The 22,562-nt window shown below is 36.9% G+C and overlaps 1 protein-coding gene across 9 annotated transcripts in view; it reads right to left on the reverse strand.

Moving 5' to 3' along the window:
- The window catches only part of TFDP2 (transcription factor Dp-2), a 179,159-nt gene that overhangs the window by 41,537 nt on the left and 115,060 nt on the right, over positions 1–22,562 (reverse strand). For 8 of the 9 annotated variants that reach the window (XM_030329191.1, XM_030329190.1, XM_030329197.1 and 5 more), the window contains 3 exons: positions 12,582–12,685; positions 5,704–5,825; positions 4,239–4,286 (listed from right to left, as the gene is read on the reverse strand). In XM_030329191.1, the coding sequence (XP_030185051.1) occupies positions 4,239–4,286; positions 5,704–5,825; positions 12,582–12,685 (274 nt within the window). The remainder of the gene's footprint in view (positions 1–4,238; positions 4,287–5,703; positions 5,826–12,581; positions 12,686–22,562) is intronic. The other variant, XM_030329193.1, reaches the window with a different exon arrangement.

The raw sequence follows: 22,562 nt of genomic DNA on the forward strand, positions 1-22,562 counted from the left end.
ATGGGTGGAAGAGGAGGTGTGAAATGGGAAATAAATATTTATTCCTTATGGATCTTCATTCTCTCCCTCCTTGGGTTATATCATTTAGGCTTGTGACCACTTATGTGCTAATGATACTACTTATATACTAATGATATCATCACTTAGATAACTAATAAACTTATTGAACTTCATTATGTCTAAAACAAAATTCTTCCCAAACCTACTCCTAAATACACTAAATGTAAATGGCATCAATATTCACCTAGCTATTTATGCAAAACAACCAAAGCTATCCTTTATTTCTCCTCTTCCTTCCTTTAATCTATCAATAAATTTTGTTGGTTCTATGTCTATTATTTATCCATTTTTTTTCCCATCTCCACTGTCAGGCCACTGTCCTCTGCAATAGTCTTCTGATTTTCCTGCTTTTGTCCTTGTTTCCTTAGAATCCATCTACCCCTCAGTAGCCAGTGACTTAAATCATGCCATTTCCCTGCTGAAAATCCTCCTTAGAACAGAAACCAAACTCCCTACCAGGACCTACAAAGGTCTTTCATCATGATTTGAACCCTGCCTACCTCCCCACCCTCATGTCATATCACTCTGCTTTTCAAACTATCTCCAGGCCATTGTGCTTCCCCAAAAACATCAACCTAGTTCCTCAGTTGGGAGCTTTACATTTGCCACTCCCTCTGCCCAGAATTCCTGTCTCCCCCACCTCACCTAATCTATTTAGCAGCCTGACTCCTTTGCATTCAAATATCACCTCCCTTGTGAGGCTTTCTCCAAGGTAGCCACAATCACTTTTCTCATTTTTTTTGTATACCACTTACCATAATCTAAAAATAATCTGGGGTGCCTGGGTGGCTCAGTTGGTTAAGCATCTGACTTTGGCTCAGGTTATGATCTCACGGTTGTGAGTCTGACCCCACGTCGGGCTCTGTGCTGACAGCTCAGAGCCTAGAGCCTGCTTCAGATTCTGTGTCTCTCTCTTTCTCTCTACACCTGCCCTGCTCACATGCTGTCTCTCTCAAAAATAAACATTAAACAAAATTTTTAATAAAAAAAAAAAAATCTTATTTGCTTATTATACTCCCCCCCCCCATATAAGCTCTCTAAGGGCAGACTTACCTGTCTTGTTTATTATTCTCTCCAATGCTTAGAAAATAAGTTAGTAGATATTAAAAATGTTTGCTAAATGAACAATTTCATAAACATCATTGAAGCTGTACACATATTAACTATACTGATTTTGATTACTATTAGCTTATTACAGTTTACATTAGTTAATTATAAATTATTAGTTTATTAAAAATAAGTGGAATTCTAACTTTTCCACCAACAAAAAGATATTGAGATTAAATGAGCCTACAGGAAGAATACAATACTAGAGTGCCAAATCTTCATTTAAGAGAAGAACAAAGAAAAACACCCACAAGCTGCCATTGCCGCCTGTGGGGCACCCAGGACCTTCTGAATCCCTCAGCAGAGGTCCAAATGGAAAATTAGATCTGGAAGAGATGCATGTAGAAGACACCATCAGATTCTGTCCAAAGGAAGAAAGAGAGAGTGAACAAACATCTTTCAGGATTAAACCCCCAGACAAGAACAGAAAGGGGATTTTCACAGCTTCTTCTACGAGCTCTCTGAAAAGAAGTCCAGTGGATCAGAATACAGGGAAAAAACTAATGAGAATCCCTCAAAGGATCCTTTACCTACCAAACAAGATTTCTTCAGAAACTGACTTGCTCTCACAAATGACCTTGACAAAGGAACAGTTGTGTAAGACATACTTAAAGTTGCACTGTCAAGTGGTAAGATGAGGATAAAAACATTGAACGTATCTCTATATACTGATGTATAAATCCCTGAAGAAAACAAATACAAATACTTACAGATATAATACTAAATCAACATACAAAACATTGAAGAGATAAAGACTAGTCTATGGTTGAGAGCTGGCTTTTTGAACCTCAACTCTGGGAGAAGGGAAACAAAGATGTTTCACAGCGTTACAGAAGAACACAATGCATTTGGAGGAAAATAAACATCTGTAAGAAAAACAATAGGGGTGCCTGGGTGGCTCAGTCAGTTAAGTGTCTGACTCTTGATTTCAGCTCAGGTCATGATCTCATGGTTCCTGATGAAGCCCTTGATGGGCTCTGCACAGACAGCATGGAGCCTGCTTGCAATTCTTTCTCTCCTCTCTCTCTGCCCCTCCCTTGCTTGCATTCTCTCTTTCTCCCTCTCTATAAATATAAATAAATAAACATTAAAAAAATCACATGCAGTAATCTTCGTGACTTGATTGTGGGGGTGGGGGTGGGATTCATTGTAGAAAAGTTACATTAAAAAATAAAAAGAATAAAAATCACTAGAAAAAAAGGTCATTAAATCATGCAAAAAGGAAAAGTTGAATCAGTGTTTATACCAACAAACTCAATCTGGCACTTTTATATGTGATCTTTAGAGGTCTCTCTTATGAAGGAGTGTAAATAGAATCATGTTTTTTATATTGTTGGCAGTACATAAGGGCCACCAATCATAACAAATGAAAAGTACTATTTTAAGGCCTTATGCATTGCTGAATACATCATAAGAACTTGTACTGCTGCCCTTTCCAGGGATAAACACAAAGACCAGCAGGAGCTAGAAAGAGGAATTTCTATTAGGAAGAAAAGAATATATTTCCCCACATATTTCTATATGATATAGCAGTTCCTCAGACATGATTTTATCTGTTCAAAACAATTAAGAACCAAGAAGCAAGCAACAAATGCCACAAAGGAACAGAAGTACAGCCAGTCCCAATGCAAGAAAACACACATTTTAAAAAATATATATCGCCTCAAGGTCCTCACTCAGAGTCTTCTCATTTTTATTTTAGACTGAATGTTAACGCATTTGGCTACCTAGTTTCTCAGGGCACAGCAAATCAGAGGTGGCAAACTAGAAAAGAGATAAGACAGAAAACTATTTATTACTCTGAGAGCAAATGACCTAACAAAAGAACAGAGATTAAAACACCACTGGAAAAAGGAGTTAAAAGATCTTAGAATCAAAAATCAAAAATCAAATTTAGAAAGCATAGCTGGGGAAGTTTTATTTAAGACAGTAAGTAACAACCTTACAGAATTCCTGCCTCGAAGACAACAGGTCTTATTTTAATATAGTGCCACACTGGGGCACTATAGAGCCCCTGGTGGCTCTTATATAGAGCCACCTGGGTGGCTCAGTTGGTTAAGCATTCAACTCTTGATTTTGGCTCAGGTCATGATCTCAGGGTTAGTGAGATCGAGCCCCACACTGGGCTCTGTGCTTACAGTGCAGAGCCTGCTTGGGATTCTCTCTCTCCCTCTCTCTCTGCCCTTCCCTGCCTTGTGTTCTCTCTCTCTCTCTCAAAAATAAATAAACTTAAAAAAAAAAAACCAGCACAACATTAATATGGTACCTCATGTAGTGGCTTGCATGGCATATTGAACTTTAATGACCCTACATGATCGTTTTTATTCCTGGAGTTTCTGACTTGGTAGACATTCATACTGCGTTCAATACTCCACAGGTGATTCTTTTTTTTTTTAATTTTTTTTTAACGTTTTATTTATTTTTGAGACAAAGAGAGACAGAGCATGAACGGGGGAGGGGCAGAGAGAGAGGGAGACACAGAATTGGAAGCAGGCTCCAGGCTCTGAGCCATCAGCCCAGAGCCCGACGCGGGGCTCGAACTCACGGACCGCGAGATCGTGACCTGAGCTGAAGTCGGACGCTTAACCGACTGAGCCACCCAGGCGCCCCTCCACAGGTGATTCTGATGCACACTGAGAAACACTGTCCTAATAGTCTAAGGAAATGTTATACTGTACTCGACTTATTAGTTAAGAAAGAAGTGAGACTTTACTACAATCTTTAAATGTGTTCAATAAAACTTCTTTTTAAAAAATCTGGGCATGTTGAGGTAACGTCGAATATTCACTTTGGTAGGACACTTCATCCTCCAAAAGGAGGGAGAGGGCTAAATAATACACTACCAACAGCCAATCTACTAACAGGATGATTTCTTTTGAACCTATGTAAATATAATGAATTTATGTAATGACAAATGAAATACAACACTCACTGAGGTATAAAATAATGGCAGAAACTCAATTAAGTCCTGTGAAGAAAAACATCTCTAATTAAACTAGAATCGTCCAGACATCAAACTCCTCTCTACACAGTAGCATCTCTCAAACAAAACACTTAACGCTTATACTCACCTTTCTGAAAAATCAGAATCTATAAATTCTCTAGCTCGTTTTCTATCACTAAAAAGAAAAAAAAAGATAGCATAAAAAGAACAGGTATTTAAACACAACTTTATTTTATGAATAATTTACTGTAACTTGTCCAGTTTCACAGCAAATATATCCAAACACAAAACCTAACAAACATGAAAGATATGTCCATAAAATAAAAACTATAATTTTATCATAAGAGTAAGAGATCACAACATAATAAAATTTATCACAGGATCAAAAAGACCACAATATAATACTGTAGGCTGAAATGAGCTCGAGGAATATGGGAAGAAATGTTGCAGACTTAGAAAGGCACAGAAAGTATGACTCATTCCAGAACAACAGAGCAATCATTCCACCCCTAATATGAAACACAGCTGGGCTGAAAATACCCAAACCCTGGCCATCTCCAAAGCAGGCCAACACGACTGGCACAGGCGTGGCTTTCATGTTATAATCTCTCAAGGCTGTGCAGAAATCCAAGGTAACTTCTAGGTCCTCGTGTATTAAGGACTGAATAGAGGCCATGGGATTACAGGTGATGGTGTTTCATCTCATTTCATAGTGGAAAAGGATGTATTCATATGAAACTATTCTGTCTCTAATGTGTGTTTATATGTGTGTACACATGAACATGTATATGGCTTAAAACACTTTGCCAGGATTATTTAACATCCTGGGAACAAGAAAGCTCTTACACAACCAAAATTTACTGTCTGCTAACTCACAATTGTAAGTCAAACAGAACTACGAGTACAGTATGTCACCATGAAAATAACTTCTAAAGTGACAAAATGAAGTTTTGAGTCCTTTATCTTAAGATTTTTTTCTTTTACAGGACGATTAAATGGTAAAATGATAAGGAGCAGAGAAAGGCTGGGTAAGGGTATCTACAGGCAGAGATGAAACATGTAAAAGTTTAATACTAAAAGTGGTAAATGAATAACGCAAGGGATATTGATTTAACTGTCCAGTGTTTTAAAAGGATCAAGAAAAAACTCAATAAAAATTTTAATGTATTTGGCTTCTTTTCCCTAGTTCCTTTTCTGGTTTTGAAGGAAATAAAAAGTTACAGGAAATTCGGAGGATAGCCAACACTTAATATGTAACTCTTTTCTTATGTTTATTAAAACAATATAGTTCGTGCATCTCCAAAGCAGCTAAATGTGATAATCATAAAAACAGTACTTTTTGAGAGGTGAAAAAGTCAGAAGACACAGGTACAAATTATTGTATTTAAAAATGATTGCTCCATATTGTATTTAAAAATGATTGCTTCATATCTGAGATATAAAGTGAAATAAAACAGGTGATTTTAAAGGCCACACATTAGTTTTTAAGGACTAGACTAACATGAAACAAGAACAGAAGACAAGAGAGTGAGAGCAAAAGATCATAGCTTAAAAAAAGTTTTAAAAATGGTAACTTGCAACAACAGTCTTACCCTGGGACCCAGCCAGTAGCTTCTGCTATGTGTGTCTGAGTAACCATTGCTGGTGCAGGGGTATATGGACTCCCAATCAGAACACTTCCTGAACTGGTTAGTCTCTGTGGTGTGCTTATAATCTATAAAGTTAGGACACAGAAAATAATATTCTTAATTATAAAGAAAAGCATACATGTAGAAAATCATGTTGACTGCTAAGCTACATATAAGGAGGAAATCTCACTGCCTAAAATGTACTTAATATCAATCATCTAAATCATACACTTTGATTTGCTTATATTCTAGGATCTTAAAGCACAAGTATCTTGAATAGTGATATGGTTTCAGGTTTCAGCAAGTGAACAGCAATATGGAAGGATTAAGTTGGTAACTAACAATGTTTTAAAAATCAGAAAAGCAAGAAGCTTTCTTTGAAATTACAGAACCTAACTGCAGTTGAACTTGATGTATTCAAACTAGGGCAACAGTAAATTGGATCTTCATGTCCAAATATATACAAAGGCATTATGCAATTTAGCTTGTTATTATTATATTTATTTAAAAATTTTTTTAACATTTATTCATTTTTGAGACACAGACAGAGTGTGAGTGGGAGAAGGGCAGAGAGAGAGGGAGACAGAATCTGAAGCAGGCTCCAACTCATGGACTGCAGGATCATGACCTGAACTGAAGTTGGACGCTTAACTGACTGAGCCACCCAGGTGCCCCATGTTTTAAATGTTTTTTATTTTTGAGAGAGAGCATGTATGTGCACATGGGAGAGTGGGGGAGGGGCAGAAAGAGAGGGAGACAGAGGATCTGAAGGGGCTCTGCGTTGACAGCAGAGAGCCCCATGTGGGGCCTGAACTCACAAACCAGGAGATCCTGATCTGAGCTGAAGTTAGAAGCTTAACTGAGCCACCCAGGCTCCCCACAATTTGGATTATTATACAGACGCAATTTTATCTTCTTTTTCAAGAGCATTTCCTCATGTCATTAAATATTCTTTGAAGACATTTTATTTGTTACTAATTTTTTTTTAATTTGAGAGGGAGCGTGAGGGAGAGCCTGAGTTGGGGAGAGAGAGAGAGAGAGAGACAGAGAGAGAGACACACACAGAGAGAGAGAGAGAGAGAGAGAGAGAGAGAGAGAGAGAGAGAGAATTCTAAACAGGCTCCACACTCAGCTTGGAGCCCGAGGCAGGGCTCAATCCCACGACCCGGTGATCACAACCCGAGTCGAAATCAAGAGTCAAACACTCAACTGACAGAGCCACCCAGATGCTCCTCTTCAAACACATTTTAATGGTAAAACATTTGATTTACTGTTCCCTACTGTTAGATACATATGGATATTCAATTATCCAATAGTATAAATAATACTGTGATGAACATTTTTGTACAGTGATCTTAGCCTTAATTTCTATTTCCTAAGGACAGACTCCAGAAAGGTAACTAATGGAACTAAGGATACAGACATTTAAAAAAAGTTCTTTGATATATGTTACCAAAATGCTTCTTAGACTTCACTGGTAAATAGACCATGTTTCTTTCCAAAAATGTTTATAATAATTAATACAAAAAACAATTTAGTATTTTAGTAATATCTTTAAAAGTAATTTTGTCAAAAAATTAAGGGCATGCTCCAGTGAATGGGGATGTTAATGAAACAATATTGGCCCCATGTGAGTAACTGTCAAAGAATGAGCTGCTGGGCACAAAGGGATGCTCTTTCTTTTTTTTCATTCCAACCCAGAGGCACGGGACTGCCTCCACCTGAGCAACCCCAGATCTTTGGATTTTCTAAGGGAAGAGATTCTATTTTTGTATACTTTTGAAAATTTCCATAATAGTAAGGTTCTGTTTAAGTCCCAATTAAGAGAGAAAAGCATCTATGTGAGCAACACATAATTTTTAAATGACAGATCTTAAAAGAAATAATTCTACTTCTACTGCCTTATGTAGGTCAAAATATTAATTAATTTTTGTCTCCCTGATCAAATGACACCTGTTTCTGCAAGCTGGGTCTAAGTCTAGTCATTAAGTTAGTTGCTACTGTGCTCCATAAAGAACAAAGAGAAGGATCCATTTGCATTTCAAGTTCAGTTCAGACTTGGTTTTTAAATGTTTGTTTATTTATTTTTGAGATAGAGTACATGCAGGTGCATAAGCAGTGGAGAGGCAAAGTGAGAGGGAGAGAGAGAATCCCAAGAAGGCTCTGCGCTGTTAGCAAAGAGCTGACCTGAGGCTCAGGCCCATCAACCACAAAATCATGAGCTGAGCAGAAATCAAGAGTGTGGGGTTTAACCAACTGAGCCACCCAGAGGCCTGCAGACTTGGTTTTTAGTCTCGTCAGGGTGCCTGGGTGGCTCAGTCGGTTGAGGGTCTGACTCTGACTCAGGTCATGATCTCACGGTTTGTGGGCTGGAGCCCTATATCAGGCTCTCTGTGGTCAGTGTGGAGCCTGCTTTGGATCCTCTCTCTCTCTCTGCCCCTGTCCTCGTTTGCTCACACATGCACGCGCTCTCTCTCCCTCAAAAACATTAAAAAAAAGAAGAACTTATTAAAAAAAATAAAGTCTTGCCAACATTTATTCATTTGCTAAATATTTAAGAACTTTAGTTACCTCTGTTTGTGTGTATTTTGCGGGTTTGGGGCTAGGGAGATATTACTATATACAAATGTCTAGGAAATAATTTTAGTAAGTTAATTCTATAGATAAGAAAATAAAAACAAAAGACAAGAAACACTGATAGGTATCTGGGGAATTCTGATTCTCTACTATATTCCAAGGACTATTAAATGAGGAATTCAGAAGTTTACCTCATGAAAAAATATGAATACTGGACAATGTGTTTGTACCTCCTACCCCCTCTACACATTCCTCCGCACCTCCATTTCAGCGTACCATCTTTAAGGGTAGAGTGAAAGTTTGCAGAGCCTCATACACTGCTAGGAGATATTCACAGAAAAGGCACAGCAAATACTTAATGAACTGAAACCGAAGACTTAGCTCTTAAAATGAAAATAAAGGAGCTTCTTTATTCACTGGTATGCCAAGCGTCTACATAAAATCCAGTAAGGAAATACTCTACAATATAAAGGATATCATTCTCAACAATCACTACATCACACATTCAAATGTCCTATATCATGCCGACCTTGAGTGTGAAGCTTAAGAAGGAAAATTTGAGTATTTGATGAGTCTTTGTCTACTCTATTTCTAGAACAGGAGACAAAACAAATCTAAGCATTCCGATTTACCCTTGAAATAGACTGCATAATTTGTGCAGTATTATTTTTTTTATTTCAGAGAACGTGCAAGTGGGGGGAGGGGGCAGAGGGAGGGGGGGAGAGAGAGAGAGAGAAAGAGCATCTTTTTTTTTTTTTAATGTTTATTTATTTTTGAGAGAGAGAGACAGAGCTCGAGCATGGGAGGGGCAGAGAGAGAGGGAATCCGAAGCAGGCTCCAGGCTCTGAGCTGTCAACACAGAACCCAACGTGGGGCTTGAACTCACGAACTGCAAGATCATGACCTGAGCCGAAGTCAGACGCTTAACCAATTGAGCCACCCAGGAGCTTAGACTTTTAAGAAGACTCTACGCTCAGCATGGAACCTGATGCAGGGCTTGATCCCACAACTCTGGGATCATGACCTGAGCTGAAATCAAGAGTTGGATGTTCAACTGACTGAGCCACCCAGGGGCCCCTGTGCAGTATTATTACTAAATTCTTTTTCTATATCTGTTATCGGTAGCCTACAGGCTCAGTTTACCCGATTTAAAGGGCTTTGTAGAAAAGTAAAGATGAAGAGAGGATGAAGGAAAATAGGACATAGAAAAAAACTAGTTATCATTACTGAGAAGGGTATGTTGTGGCTTATTCTTTTCTTCCTCAATGTTAAACTGTCAGCTGATATTCTTTGCTGATCTGAGAGTGATTAACAATACTCTATTCCTTTCTCTCAGCACAGTGCCTGGTGTGTCCTTAATAATAGAAATCCTTAGTAAACATTTCCTGAATGAACAAATTGGAGGAATGATGGACTTGAACTAAAATGACAATTTAGAAGTTCGTGTGAGATGCAATGAGTTCCTAAATTAGGACAATGACAGTGAAACTTAAGAAACAAAATCAAAGAAAAGTCAACAGAACTTGATCAACCACTGAACCCAGGAAAATTACATAGGTGATGGTCCAGATATGCTTTATTAAAACTGAACCATAATTATGAAATCCCAAGTTGAAATTAGAGGTAATTACTTCCTATATTCTGTTGATCTAATAAGGAAAATGAACACTTATTTTAAATTTAAGTGCCCACCTCTCCCCATGCCCAAAGACATCCTTAATTTAAGTGTAATTATGTGGTTTTTTTGACAATAGATTACAGATGGGTTATGAAAATCATACAGCAACTGAACCTCATTCTGAAGATTTTCTGCCTTTAATCAATATATCTTACGTACTACTGCCATCTACAGTAAGAGCCAAGAGACTGTAGTAGCCTTGTACTGTAGCTACACTGGTGGGAACAGCATAAAGTATGGACTTGTCCAATCACTACATTGTACACCTGAAATTAATGTAATATTGTGTGTCAATGATACTTCAATTTAAAAAAAGAAAGAAAAACTAAGGGAATATCTGTATTCTGAAGGGAAAAAAATCTATATAATTATAAAGGATTATAATAAAGGATTTCATTATTTCACAAAACTTTAGTTTTCACTATAAGAAACATGTACTTAAAAATTTTTTTTTTAATGTTTATTCATTTTTGAGAGAGAGACAGAGCACAAGTGGGGGAGGGGCCAGAGAGAAGAAGACACAGAATCTGAAACAGGCTCCACGCTCTGAGCGGTCAGCACAGAGCCTGATGCGGGGCTCGAACCCACGAACTGTGAGATCATGACCTGAGCCAAAGTCGTATGCTTAACTGACTGAGCCACCCAGGCTCCCCAAGAAACATGTACTTTTTAACCATGTTAAAATACAGTTATGAGATTATCATACATACGCTGTATGTGTGTGTGTGTGTGTGTGTGTGTGTGTGTATATATATATATATATATACATATATATATATATAAAACAGGATACCTTTAAGTAGAGGGCAAGTATCCCAAACTAACACAGTTATTGCTAAACTAGTTTCTATTAACACAGAAAACTACTCTCTTTTTGGGGCTATTTGAAATTTCTATCTACCATTAAGACTTGGCTTGCAAGGAGACATGTGAAATTTAAAGGGCAAGTGAAGAAAGACAACTGTAAGAAGCAAATGGGTGAGGTTTTAGTCAAGAATTTTTCAACTTAAAAAAATGCTTTTTAATCATAGATGAGAGATTGAGGGTGAAGGGACAATATTCGGAAGAGACAAGCAACAGAAGAGAGAAATGACACTAAGTGGGATTCTACAACAATTAGGAGGTCAAAAAGAAAGCTCTCATTCCTGTCTAAGAACTCAGAACTGTAAAAAGCACCTCAGAATTAAGGAGACAAATTAAGGCCTGGCTTAAAGAGCCCCAATCTCCTTCCCTTCTTCTGACCTTTGTTTTGCTGACTCTCAGGTTTGTAGTAATGGAGTAAGACCACCTATCATCATCAAAACTGAAGTATAAAATTACTTCCATACACATTAGTTCAAATGGACAATGGAAAGAAAAACTGTCACCCAAAGAGGAATTCAAATTTGAGCCGTAGCAGTATCACTAAAATACTGACAGGAAACAGTTTCTCAAAACAGAGGAGTACTGTAAGGATGAAACTCGTAAGAGTTTGGGCATGTTTATTTAATTTTCGTGTTTATATAAAAGCCTTTCAAAATACAGACTTTAAAGTCAGGTGCCTTATCTCATTTGCACCCACTGCAGGGGCTGGTGAGAAGCAAAAGCTCAGTAATGTCTGAAACATACCCTGAACTACCTTCAAATGGGGACACTTACCTGAGCTTAAGTCTCCATGTGGTTTGGAGCTAGATTACATTCTTCACATACTTAGAGTAAATTGTGTAAGATCTTTGGCTTGAATTTTTTAGATAATTAACAGTCCTCAAGTGATCAAGAAAAATGTCATTTCTAGAATGTCTTAAAATCTCAAAGATTTGCTGAAGTCACTAAGTATGTTAAAATATATTTTTGCCTGAATAATGTTGCACTCAACAGAGTCCACAATAGTGAGTATTATGGGCAAAATGTATATCCTTATTGCTCTATAGATGAGAACATACGCAAGAGCTGACAATGAAGGTTTACTATTCAAGTGTTTACATACTTTTGCTAAAGGTGGGTGAGACCATTACAGTAAGTAGTTTTTAGAGAAATTGCATGCAACTTTGTTTATAAATAAAGCTTTCTAAAAAGTGCTGTATAGTTCAAGCTCTAGCATAATTAAATAATTAATGGAATACCTTCAGAGAAACAGTTAAATATTTTTCATTTTTCATTCATTATTTCTACTGCCAAAGATTAATTGCTCTCAATATAGATGAACTGCTGGGTCATATTCAATTTATAGGAGAGTACGCAGTTTAGGGCAATAAAAGTTATTTTATAAGAAAAAAGAGAACATAAAACATAACAGATTTGAACCAATGTAATCAAACAATTTAAAAACAAGAGAATCCTCACACAGGGAGCAAAAAAACCTTTATATTACACATCCAGAAATCACATATTCAAATACATGAAAATTAAACACTGAAGAGCACAGTGGCTTTCTTTTTCTCAAGATTTAACCAGTTATATTCAGATGAAAACAAAATTTTTTCAATAAGTGACTGAGTTAAGAAATGAACGGGAATTTTTTACCTACAGCTTTAAATTTTAAACTTTAATTTTAAATTAGTCTTGCCCACGCAAAATTTCCAATTCTAAGATTTGATGATTTTCTTACCATTTGGGGTCCAACATTCACATTTATTGGTCCTAAGGTTTTTGGTAAAATCTTTGTTGGTGAGTTGGTGCTGGAAACTGGAAACGCAACAAATGAAATGTTACCTGAAATGATACCAAATATGAGGTTAATGTCTGCAATATCAAGGCCACCTTCTATCTATACATTCATGCTCCTAACCCCAGTTTTGCTTTAGTAATTATAATTATCTTAATAATTTAAGTTATATATAAGAAGCCTTACTGAAAAGCCATACTAATGATTGCTTTCTTGTAGTGAATATGATTACTTCTGCTGAATAGGAAAACTACAAAATAAATAGTTCAGTCTGCCTGACAGTTAGACTTTTAGTGGGTTTTTTGAGGAAAAAACATAATGCAATACATAATGCAAATCACAGTTTATATCACAGTTGAGAAATCCAGTTAGGTCTTTATTAGGTATCATAGAATAAAAAGAAGTATGAAGTAGAATATGAAGTAAAATATCCATTAGAATTTATTTATATGTATAGTAAAATAGAAAATAGTTATACTAAAAATTAACATGTTTTCAAAATGAGACCGTAGTTTTTTGAGGTTTTATACTAGAGAAAAAAAAATATGATGCTACCTAGTTAGTGATATCGGAAACTATGGGATGTGTACAGTGTTTTCAAGTGATTTCAACACTTTAAATAAAAAAAATTTTTTTTAATGTATGTTTATTTTTGAGAAAGAGAGACGGAGCATGAGCAGGGTTGGGCCAGAGACAGAAGGAGACACAGAATCCAAAGCAGGCTCCAGACTCTGAGCTATCAGCACAGAGCCCAAAGTGGGACTCAAACTCACAGATGGAGAGATCATGATTGGAGCCGAAGTCAGATGCTTAACAGACTGAGCCACCCAGGCGCCCCTCTTTGAATTTCAAATTAAGGCAGCCAAGTGCTACTCCTGAGATGAAAAACTAACCTATAATTTTCTGAACTGTATCAATTATGAACTCCTCTGGACAAACTTCAGTTTATCAATGTTTTTCTTAGTAACCTAATATAACAAAAGAGATCACCCAAGAAAGTATCTGAAAAAGGTTCAATATTGAAACTCTGGGGGAAAAAAATGACAATTAAGGAAACCAGGCCATCAGGCTATATTATAGCTTCTCTTCCTGGACCTGTGAACCTATCTGCACCCTCACATATTTTTACTTCTTTCTGAGTGGAAATTCTCAAATTACTTTAATGTCTCTGCATGTCCTGTCTTCTCAGGGGTCTCACTCATCAATTATTTACTCTGTCTCCTGAGTTTTCGACTGCAGCATTGGCTTCTCCCCTTCAGTTTCTTTCTCTGATCCTCTATCATTTTCCCTCAATACCCACATTTAAAAATAAAATTCTTTGGGGCGCCTGGGTGGCTTGGTCGGTTAGGCGTCCGACTTCGGCTCAGGTCATGATCTCACCATCCGTGAGTTCGAGCCCCGTGTCGGGCTCTGTGCTGACAGCTCAGAGCCTGGAGCCTGTTTCAGATTCTGTATCTCCCTCTCTCTCTGCCCCTCCCCTGTTCATGCTCTGTCTCTCTCTCAAAAATAAATAAACGTTAAAAAAAATTTAAAAAATAAAAAAATAAATAAAATAAATAAAATAAAATTCCTTATCTTTTTCACGCCCACTCAGCAAGGTCTAATACACAAACCTGCTTCGCCTTCATGTCCTCAGTCTTGGTATATATATGACTGAGTCTTGGTAATACGATCAAAATCATCCCAGTGACCCAATCCAGAAATAATCAACCCCACCTCATTCAACTGACCACTGTATCCTACTTGTTATCTTCTTACTCTGGTTCCTTTATGCTGCTAGCACTTGTTTAATTTGCAACTTTATTAAATCTGATTCGAATTACATATACCCTCTAACTCAGTGATTCACCATGGTGCCTGTGTAATGGAATTATCTGGGACTCAATAAAAAATACCAAGGCCTCAGTCCCACCCCCAGAGCTGCTGATAAAACTGACTGGGAGTGAACCTGGGCATCAGACTGTTGAAAGTTCTCCAGATGGCTTCAGCATTGCAGCCAGGGCTGAGCACTACCATTCCACCTGGAAATGCTACTTCAAACAGCTTTCCTAGCCCCTCCACACATCTGTAACAAACCCGTCTTTCAACTGGGGAAACTGCTCTGGACACTCCCCTACTTTAGGCCTTTAAAGATTCCAAACATGTCCAATGCCTCTCAGACTCCTCAACATGGCACAACAGCTCTTATCTGGATATCTCACCCCTGCCTCCCTTCGCAGCTTCATCTTCGGCTACTTCCTCCACTCTAATCAGGTTAAATATTTTGCAGTTCCAGAAAGGCTCCAGCTCAACCACTCCAGCTTTGGCACACTCCTTTCCTTCTGCTTGAAGTCTCTCTCTGCTGGGACAACTTCTACCTCCCAGCACTTCAAAATGGCATGCCATACTATTTCCTAAGTCATTATTGTGTGCCAGAGTCTGCTCCAGAGGCTTCCTATACATATGTGTGTGTGTGTGTGTGTGTGTGTGTGTGTGTATCATTATATGTTATACACATATATAACATATATATGTACATATATATTATATATACATATATATCATTAACACTTAGGACAACAGTGTAAAATGTATTATTAGAGACTCCGTTTTACACATGAAGTAATGGAGACAGAGTGAGGATAAATAATTTCTACAAGGTGGCTATAGCTCCACCTCCCAAGCCTCTGCTCTGTGTGTCACCTCCTCCTTAAAAGCTGTCCCCAGCCTCTGTGGTCTAGTTCCTGGATGCCCTTCTGACTTTTCACAAAACCTATGATAGTTGCTTGTTCTAGCTACCATTTACATAGTTCTAAGTGGGCTATGTCTCTAAGCTTTGTAATCCTAGCATCTGGTTTAGTCCCTGGCACAAAACAGATGCACAAAGCTATATAACCATTTGATTAGCATAGACTGGAGCTATCTATCACCTGTTCTCATCTGGATACCATATTTCCTGTAATATAGCCTAAGCTTCATTTTTTTTTTTGTGACTTTTTAATAGGTGCCATTACTTATACTGGGTTTGAAATAAGTTAAAATGCTAGGTCCTTTGTTTATTATTTTGAACTGGTATATCAAATAAAGTTTCCTTGCTCTGTAACCATGAAACTGATTTTTGTTTTTTATATAAGATGCATATCTTACCAACTGCTAAAGATTAAGGTTATATCAAACATCCTAAATATAGTTGTTCACCACTTTAGAATTCACCCTAACTGGATAATAATAACCTATGATTCTACAGGGAGGAACAGCTATGGAATTGATAGACGAGTGCCATAAACTCAGTCCCAGGTAGGACAGGCATATGAGGAAGAGCACAACACTGAAAAGTCTGATTCTCAGATTTATTTATTATTATTATTTTTTAATGTTTACTTATTTTTGAGAGAGAGAGAAAGAGTGAGGGAGGGAGGGAGGGGCAGAGAGAGAGGCAAACAACAGAATTCAGAATTTGAAGCAGGCTCCAGGCTCTGAGCTGTCAGCAGAGAGCCTGACGTGGGGCTCAAACTCACAAACTGAGATGATGAACTGAACCCATGTCAGACGCTTAACCAACTAAGCCACCCAGGTGCCCCTCACATTTATTTTTTTAATTAAAGTATGGCTGACACGCAATATTACATAGTTTTAGGTGTACAACATAATGATTTGACAATTACATATATTACAAAATGCTTACCATGATGGGTGCAGTTACCATCTGTCACCATACAACATTACTACAATACTATTGACTACATTCCCTTTACAACCCTGTGGACTTACTTATTTTATAACTGGAAGTTTGTACTTCTTTTGTTTTTTTAATGTTTATTCATTTTTGAAAGACAGAAAAAGTGTGAGCAGGGGTGGGGCAGAGAAAGAGGGAGACACAGAATCCGAAGCAGGCTCCAGACTCTGAGCTGTCATAACAGAGCCTGACGCAGGGCCTGAACCCACAAAGTGCGAGATCATGACCTGAGCCAAAGTTGGATGCTTCACTGACTGAGCCACCCAGGTGTCCCTGGAAGTTTGCACCTCTTAATCCTTTTCACCTGCTTCATCTATCCCCTACCCTGTTCCCCTCTGGCAACTATCAGTTTTGTTCTCTGTATTTATGAGTCTGTTTCTGCTTTTATTTGTTCGTTTATTTTTTAGATTCCACATGTAAGTTAAATCATGTGGTATTTGTCTTCTGAGATGATTTTAAAAATTGACCTCAGTGCTGTTGAATGTTTAAAATGAGATCATCACTGACATACTGGTAGAAACAAAAGTCAAAAACTTGCAAAAAACAGTGGAACAAGAAACACAAAAAGACAATTAAGGTTAGGGAACAAATTGACTCCAATTTTAAACCTAACAGTAAAGAAGAATTAAGAGTATAAAACTTTGGTCAAAACAAAATGAAAAACATCACTAAAGCCAAATCTGTTATGTCAGTTAATACCAAAAGAATTTAGAGGGAACTTCATAAATTTGACAAATTGATTCTAAAGTGCATCTGGAAGAATAAAGACAAAGAGAACAGCCAAGAAAATTAAAAAAAGGAATAAAAGGGAAGAGGGGAACTTTAGCCTACCAGATTTCAAAATTATTACACAGTTGAAGTGATTGAAATGTGCTCTTGCTAAGAAGCAGATAGAAAAACCTTGACCAAACAGAAATTAAAGTCTAGAAATTACTGCATGTATACATGAAAATTTTATATATGGCAAAGGTAGCATTTTCAAATCAGTGGGGAAAGGGTGGATTACTTAAAAAATGTTTTTGCTTGCACATCCGAAAACTAATATAACATTGTATGCCAACTATACTTCAATTTAAAACAAAATAAAGACACACACCTGAAAGAAATGTTTCTGAGACAAGAAGTGTCCACCTGGATAAAAGAAACCTTAGATTTCAATTTCTTATCTTGTACAAAAATCAATTCCAGAAAGATCAAATACTTAAACATAAAAATTAAAGCCACAAAAGTATTTAAAGAAATATAATAATAGTTTTTTATAATTTGGGAATGAAGAAGGTCCTTCTGATCATGTTACAGAATTTAGAAATCTTTAAGTTTATTTACTTTTGAGAGAGAGAGAGACAGAGAGACAGAGAGACAGAGCATGAGCAGGGGAGGGGCAGATAGAGAGGGACACACACAGAATCCGAAGCCGGCTCCAGGCTCTGAGCTGTCAGCACAGAGCCCAAAGCGGGGCTCAAACTCACAAACTGTGAGATCATGACCTAAGCTGAAATCAAGACACTTAAGTGACTGAGCCACTTAGGCGCTCCAGAATGTAGAAATCTTAACTGAAAACAGACTGACAGACGTGACTACCTAAAAATAAATATTTTTCTAAATAGCAAAAGACCTAATATACTTAAAAGACAAGTCTCAGACTTGGTAAACAAATTTGCAACACATAGGTCATCCTTAAAAACTTTTATTTACTTAACTTCCCACTTATATGTCAACAACAATAAAACAGTACCTCAATACAAAAATAAGCTGAGTACATGAAGAAACCCAAATTATCTAGGATATGAAAAGATTCTTGATTTTAATGAAAAATTTAACACTTTTTAAAAAAGAAACCTTTTCAGGGTGCCTGGGTGGCTCAGTCGGTAAGCGTCCAACTTTGGCTCAGGTCATGATCTTGGTTTGAGTTCGAGCCCCACGTCAGGTTCTGTGCTGACAGCTCAGAGCCTGGAGCCTGCTTCGGATTCTGTGTCTCCCTCCCTCTCTGCTCCTCCCTGACTCACACTCTGTCTCTCTCTCACAAATAAATAAAAATTAAAAAAAAAAAAATAAAAAAAAAAGGAAACCTTTCACCTACCAGGTTGATAAAGATGAGTAAGTTTGATAATGCCCTGAGTTGGTAAAAATGTGGCAAAATGGGTGCATTTAAAAAATATTTACTTGGCACCTACTATATGTTAAGTACTTATGCCAAGCATTATGGATATTCAGTGCAAATGACACCATCCCCTGTGCTCAAGGGGCTAACACCCTAGTGGTGGAGGGGGTATTAAAGAGTCTTTCTGGAGGACAGTAATTAGAGAGGAATAATGGGTCTGTGAATTAGAGTACAAAATTTTAAATAAGCCCTTTAAAAACAATTATATACATTTTAAAGCTTCTTTCCACTTCAACAAATGTCCTTTCAACTGCCCTCCATTGCCTAAGTGGCAAGCTGACCCTTGGCCTCTTCATCCACATCACAATTAATAATGGGAACATCCTGTGACCAGCAATTCCTCTGCTGGGTATATATCCTAATAAGCTAAGCCGATAAAAACAATTATACATGTCCTAGGATTGCAGCATTATAGATACAGGCAAAAACCTAAAAACAATTTAAATGTATAAACATCTTTTGGTACATGTCTATGATGGAATATTATACAGTCCCTAAAACAAAATTACAAGTATATGTTTGCCATGGAAAACGTTCTCATTATAAGAGATTATGATTAGCAGGATTCCATTTACCTACCTACATATACACATAAGTTTATATAAGCATATAAGGTATGGCAAGGTAAACAACAAATGTGAGAGAGGTTATGGTGAGGAGAAAGGTTTTACTTGGTTTACACTTTTTTATTACTTGAAAAAACATTTTATGAACATGCATGTACTTGTTTTATAATTTAAAAAGCCACTGCCATTCTGGAGGGAAAAGATAGAGGGGAGGGAGGAAGGGAAAGCACGTGAGAATCAGTCATAGATGTTGAAACAACCTAAAGATCTAGAAATGAGGTATCTGTGTTTTATAATTAGTTAAAATGAAATCTGCTTTGGAAGTAGTTAAAGGCGCCCCACTGAGATTTCAGTAATTGTAATATTCAGAAATAAAAGCCATGTATTTAGACGTTGTTCACTTTCATCAAATCAATTAGGTTCAGCAGCAGAAAGAAAATGTTTAAAATTCTGACTCAAGGGGTGCCTGAGTGGCTGAGTCGGTTAAGTGTCCGACTTCGGTTCAGGTCATGATCTCACAGTCCGTGAGTTCGAGCCCCGCATCGGGCTCTGTGCTGACAGCTCAGAGGCTGCAGCCTCCTTCAGATTCTGTCTCTGTCTCTCTCTGCCCCTCTCCCACTCACACTCTGTCTCTGTCTCTCTCTCTCCAAATATAAATAAACATTAAACAAATTTTTCTTGAAGATTAAAAAATTGTGTGACTCAAAAGGATGTATTTAAAGAGGTTATAAACATCCAATATCCCCAAATTTCAGTCAGGTCAAGAGAAGTAAACCAAAGCAAGTCTAAAGAATTTTTCCTAAGTACCTGGCCTTAATTCACAGCTCCTTGGCAACAGGGGCCTGACACTGTCCAGAAGCCAATTTCTGGCAGTTGGTGTATTTATTAAAAACAAAAATTTAAAGGCCTTCCTGGATTTTGGTTCTGGCAATCCCCTGAATTAACTAAATAAGATCAATCACCTAGGGAAGTGGCTTGGAAAAACAGCTGAAAACTTATGCCAAATCTTGGCACAGGCACACAATTTTGGCTCAAAATTTTATTTCAATTTTCTAAGTAATTACAGTCTTTCTGTTTTCCATTAGAATTGTCTAGACACCAAAGATTTCTTTCACTCGTAATTCTTTACAGGGTTCCAGTTACAGTTAGTCACCTTCAATATTCAATTAGAATGAAAAATTCAGTGAAATAACTGTGGTTTGTCTACATGATGCCAGTATAAGTTATTTTTTCATAGTACTGACTCTCTGGGGAAAAATTTTTTTTTGGCTTGAATTGATTTTTGGAAAAACCTTCACCTAAGCCTATATCACATCCTTTCTAGAAGAACCAAATTAGTAAGTTACCATAAGAAAAAATATGGCTATTTTATGGGTTTATAAGTACCTCAAATCAGAAGTAGTGGTATATCCCATACACATACACAGGGTCCAACTTCAGCTCTACATAGTTAGAAAATGACCTAGCTTGTGGTGGTGTAGGTGTTCATCCAAGTTGTACAACTCCAGGCTAAAAGGACTAGGATTTGTTCCATGCAAATTATACCTTACTAATAAAAATGATGGGAAAAAAGTGACTTACGCAATTTCATACTCATTAATAAGAGGCTAATTATAGATTATGCAATCCTTTTGCTTTCTTCCCTCAGATAGTTACTTGCCTTATTCCCTAGCTTTATTCTAGTCTCTGGTTGGTCATCATTTCAGAGATGCCTGACCACTGTATACAAGTACTTCCTAATTTACTATGGTTTTTCACTGGAGTACTTATCTCTATATGATATATTGCTTATTAATATTTACTTGCTGTGGTGGTTATTATCTGCCTGCCCACTCCCAGAATTTAAGTTCTATAAGGACAGGGGCTTCATTATCTCATCCACTGCTCTATCTCCAGCACCTAGCACATGGTGCCTGACAACATAGTAGAGTTCAACAGATATTGCTACATGAATGAATGAATACATGAATGTTTGGTTGGAAGCATATGATACAGATTCAGGAGACGCGTAAGTCTCGTCCCATCCCCAACCACCACCTAACCATTCCCTTTCCCAGTGATAGCTACTGGTGCCAAGTTGTATATAACCTTCCAGAAGGATTCTAAGCATATACAAACATATATGCACAACATTCTTTTTTCCTTCCCATATAGTTGTTCCCATATATCAGTTTGCATGTGCTTTCTTCCCCACTTAATAACTGTATCTTAGATGTCTTTCCAAACCCATATATATACTTTTGCCTCAATATTTACTTTGCTAGCTACATAGTATTACTTTTTATGGTTCTAGAAGTTTATTGATCAATCCCTTAGTAATGGAAAATATTTTAGTATTACAAACATTATTAACAAAATCTTTTATTACTGCAAATAATAATGCAATGACTATATGTGTCTTTACACACACTGGTTGTATGACTGCAGCAATTCACCCTCCATACAGAAATATATAAAAATGTTCATTTCCACATATCCTTACCATCTCAGTGTGTTAAACTTTGTCAACTTTTAAATTGAAAACAGCCTCTCATTTTATTTTGATTTTAATTTATTATTATGAGTAAGGCTGACATGTTTTAAGTCATCTAAATTTTCCTTCCTGAAGATTTCCATCTTTCTATTGGCTGTTGGTGATTTCTTTTTTATCGGCAGACCCTCTTTAAATATTAAAAAAAAAAAGTATATTTTGTTATATCTGATGCAAATATTTTTCCCAATTTGACATTTGCCTTTTGCTTTTATATATGATTTTCTAAGCACATTTTTAAAGAAGGTGGTCAATTTTATAGTAATTCTTTCCTTTTGTGACTTTTGTGTCATACATAAAAAGGCCTGTAAGTATGTTTAAATATAATAATGAAGGTCAGAGCAAAGTTTATTTATCTTTATTCTCCTCCTTGGAGGTGCACATTATACATAGACATACTACATTCTACTTATCTTACAGGCTTGGTATTTCCAGTTGGCTATGCTGTTCTTTGAAATTAGCTATCATTAAGATTGTATTAAACACACCCCATGTTTTCTTATACTTTAATGCCTTCATTAAAATTTTACATCCTTGCCTCATCTGGAATTTATTCAATGTGAGAAGTAAAAGATCCACTCCCCCTCCCCCCAAATGGTTACTTTTAATAATCTACTTTCCCTCCCTTATGCTGATATGAAATATTACTTTGATTGTTTACTCATTTGGGTCAATTTATTAACTTTCTATTCTGCTCCACAGATCTGCCTATTTATGTGACAGTATCACATGCTTTTATTTCATTCGTGATTAACATTTCCACCAGAGAGTAAGCAGAGTCAGAAATGGAAAGTATCAAGCATTTCTTTCTTTCCTGCACTAACCTTTTAGCTATTTGTTAATAAGTGTTATAAAGAACTATCAATTAGTTTCAAATACAGTACTAATGAGGTCAAGTCACAGGTTGATTCTAGAATAGGCCAATTCATTTTGCAAACAGAAAAGATTCCAC

The sequence above is a fragment of the Lynx canadensis genome, chromosome C2 (assembly GCF_007474595.2).
Source record: "Lynx canadensis isolate LIC74 chromosome C2, mLynCan4.pri.v2, whole genome shotgun sequence".
Lineage (NCBI taxonomy): Eukaryota > Metazoa > Chordata > Mammalia > Carnivora > Felidae > Lynx > Lynx canadensis.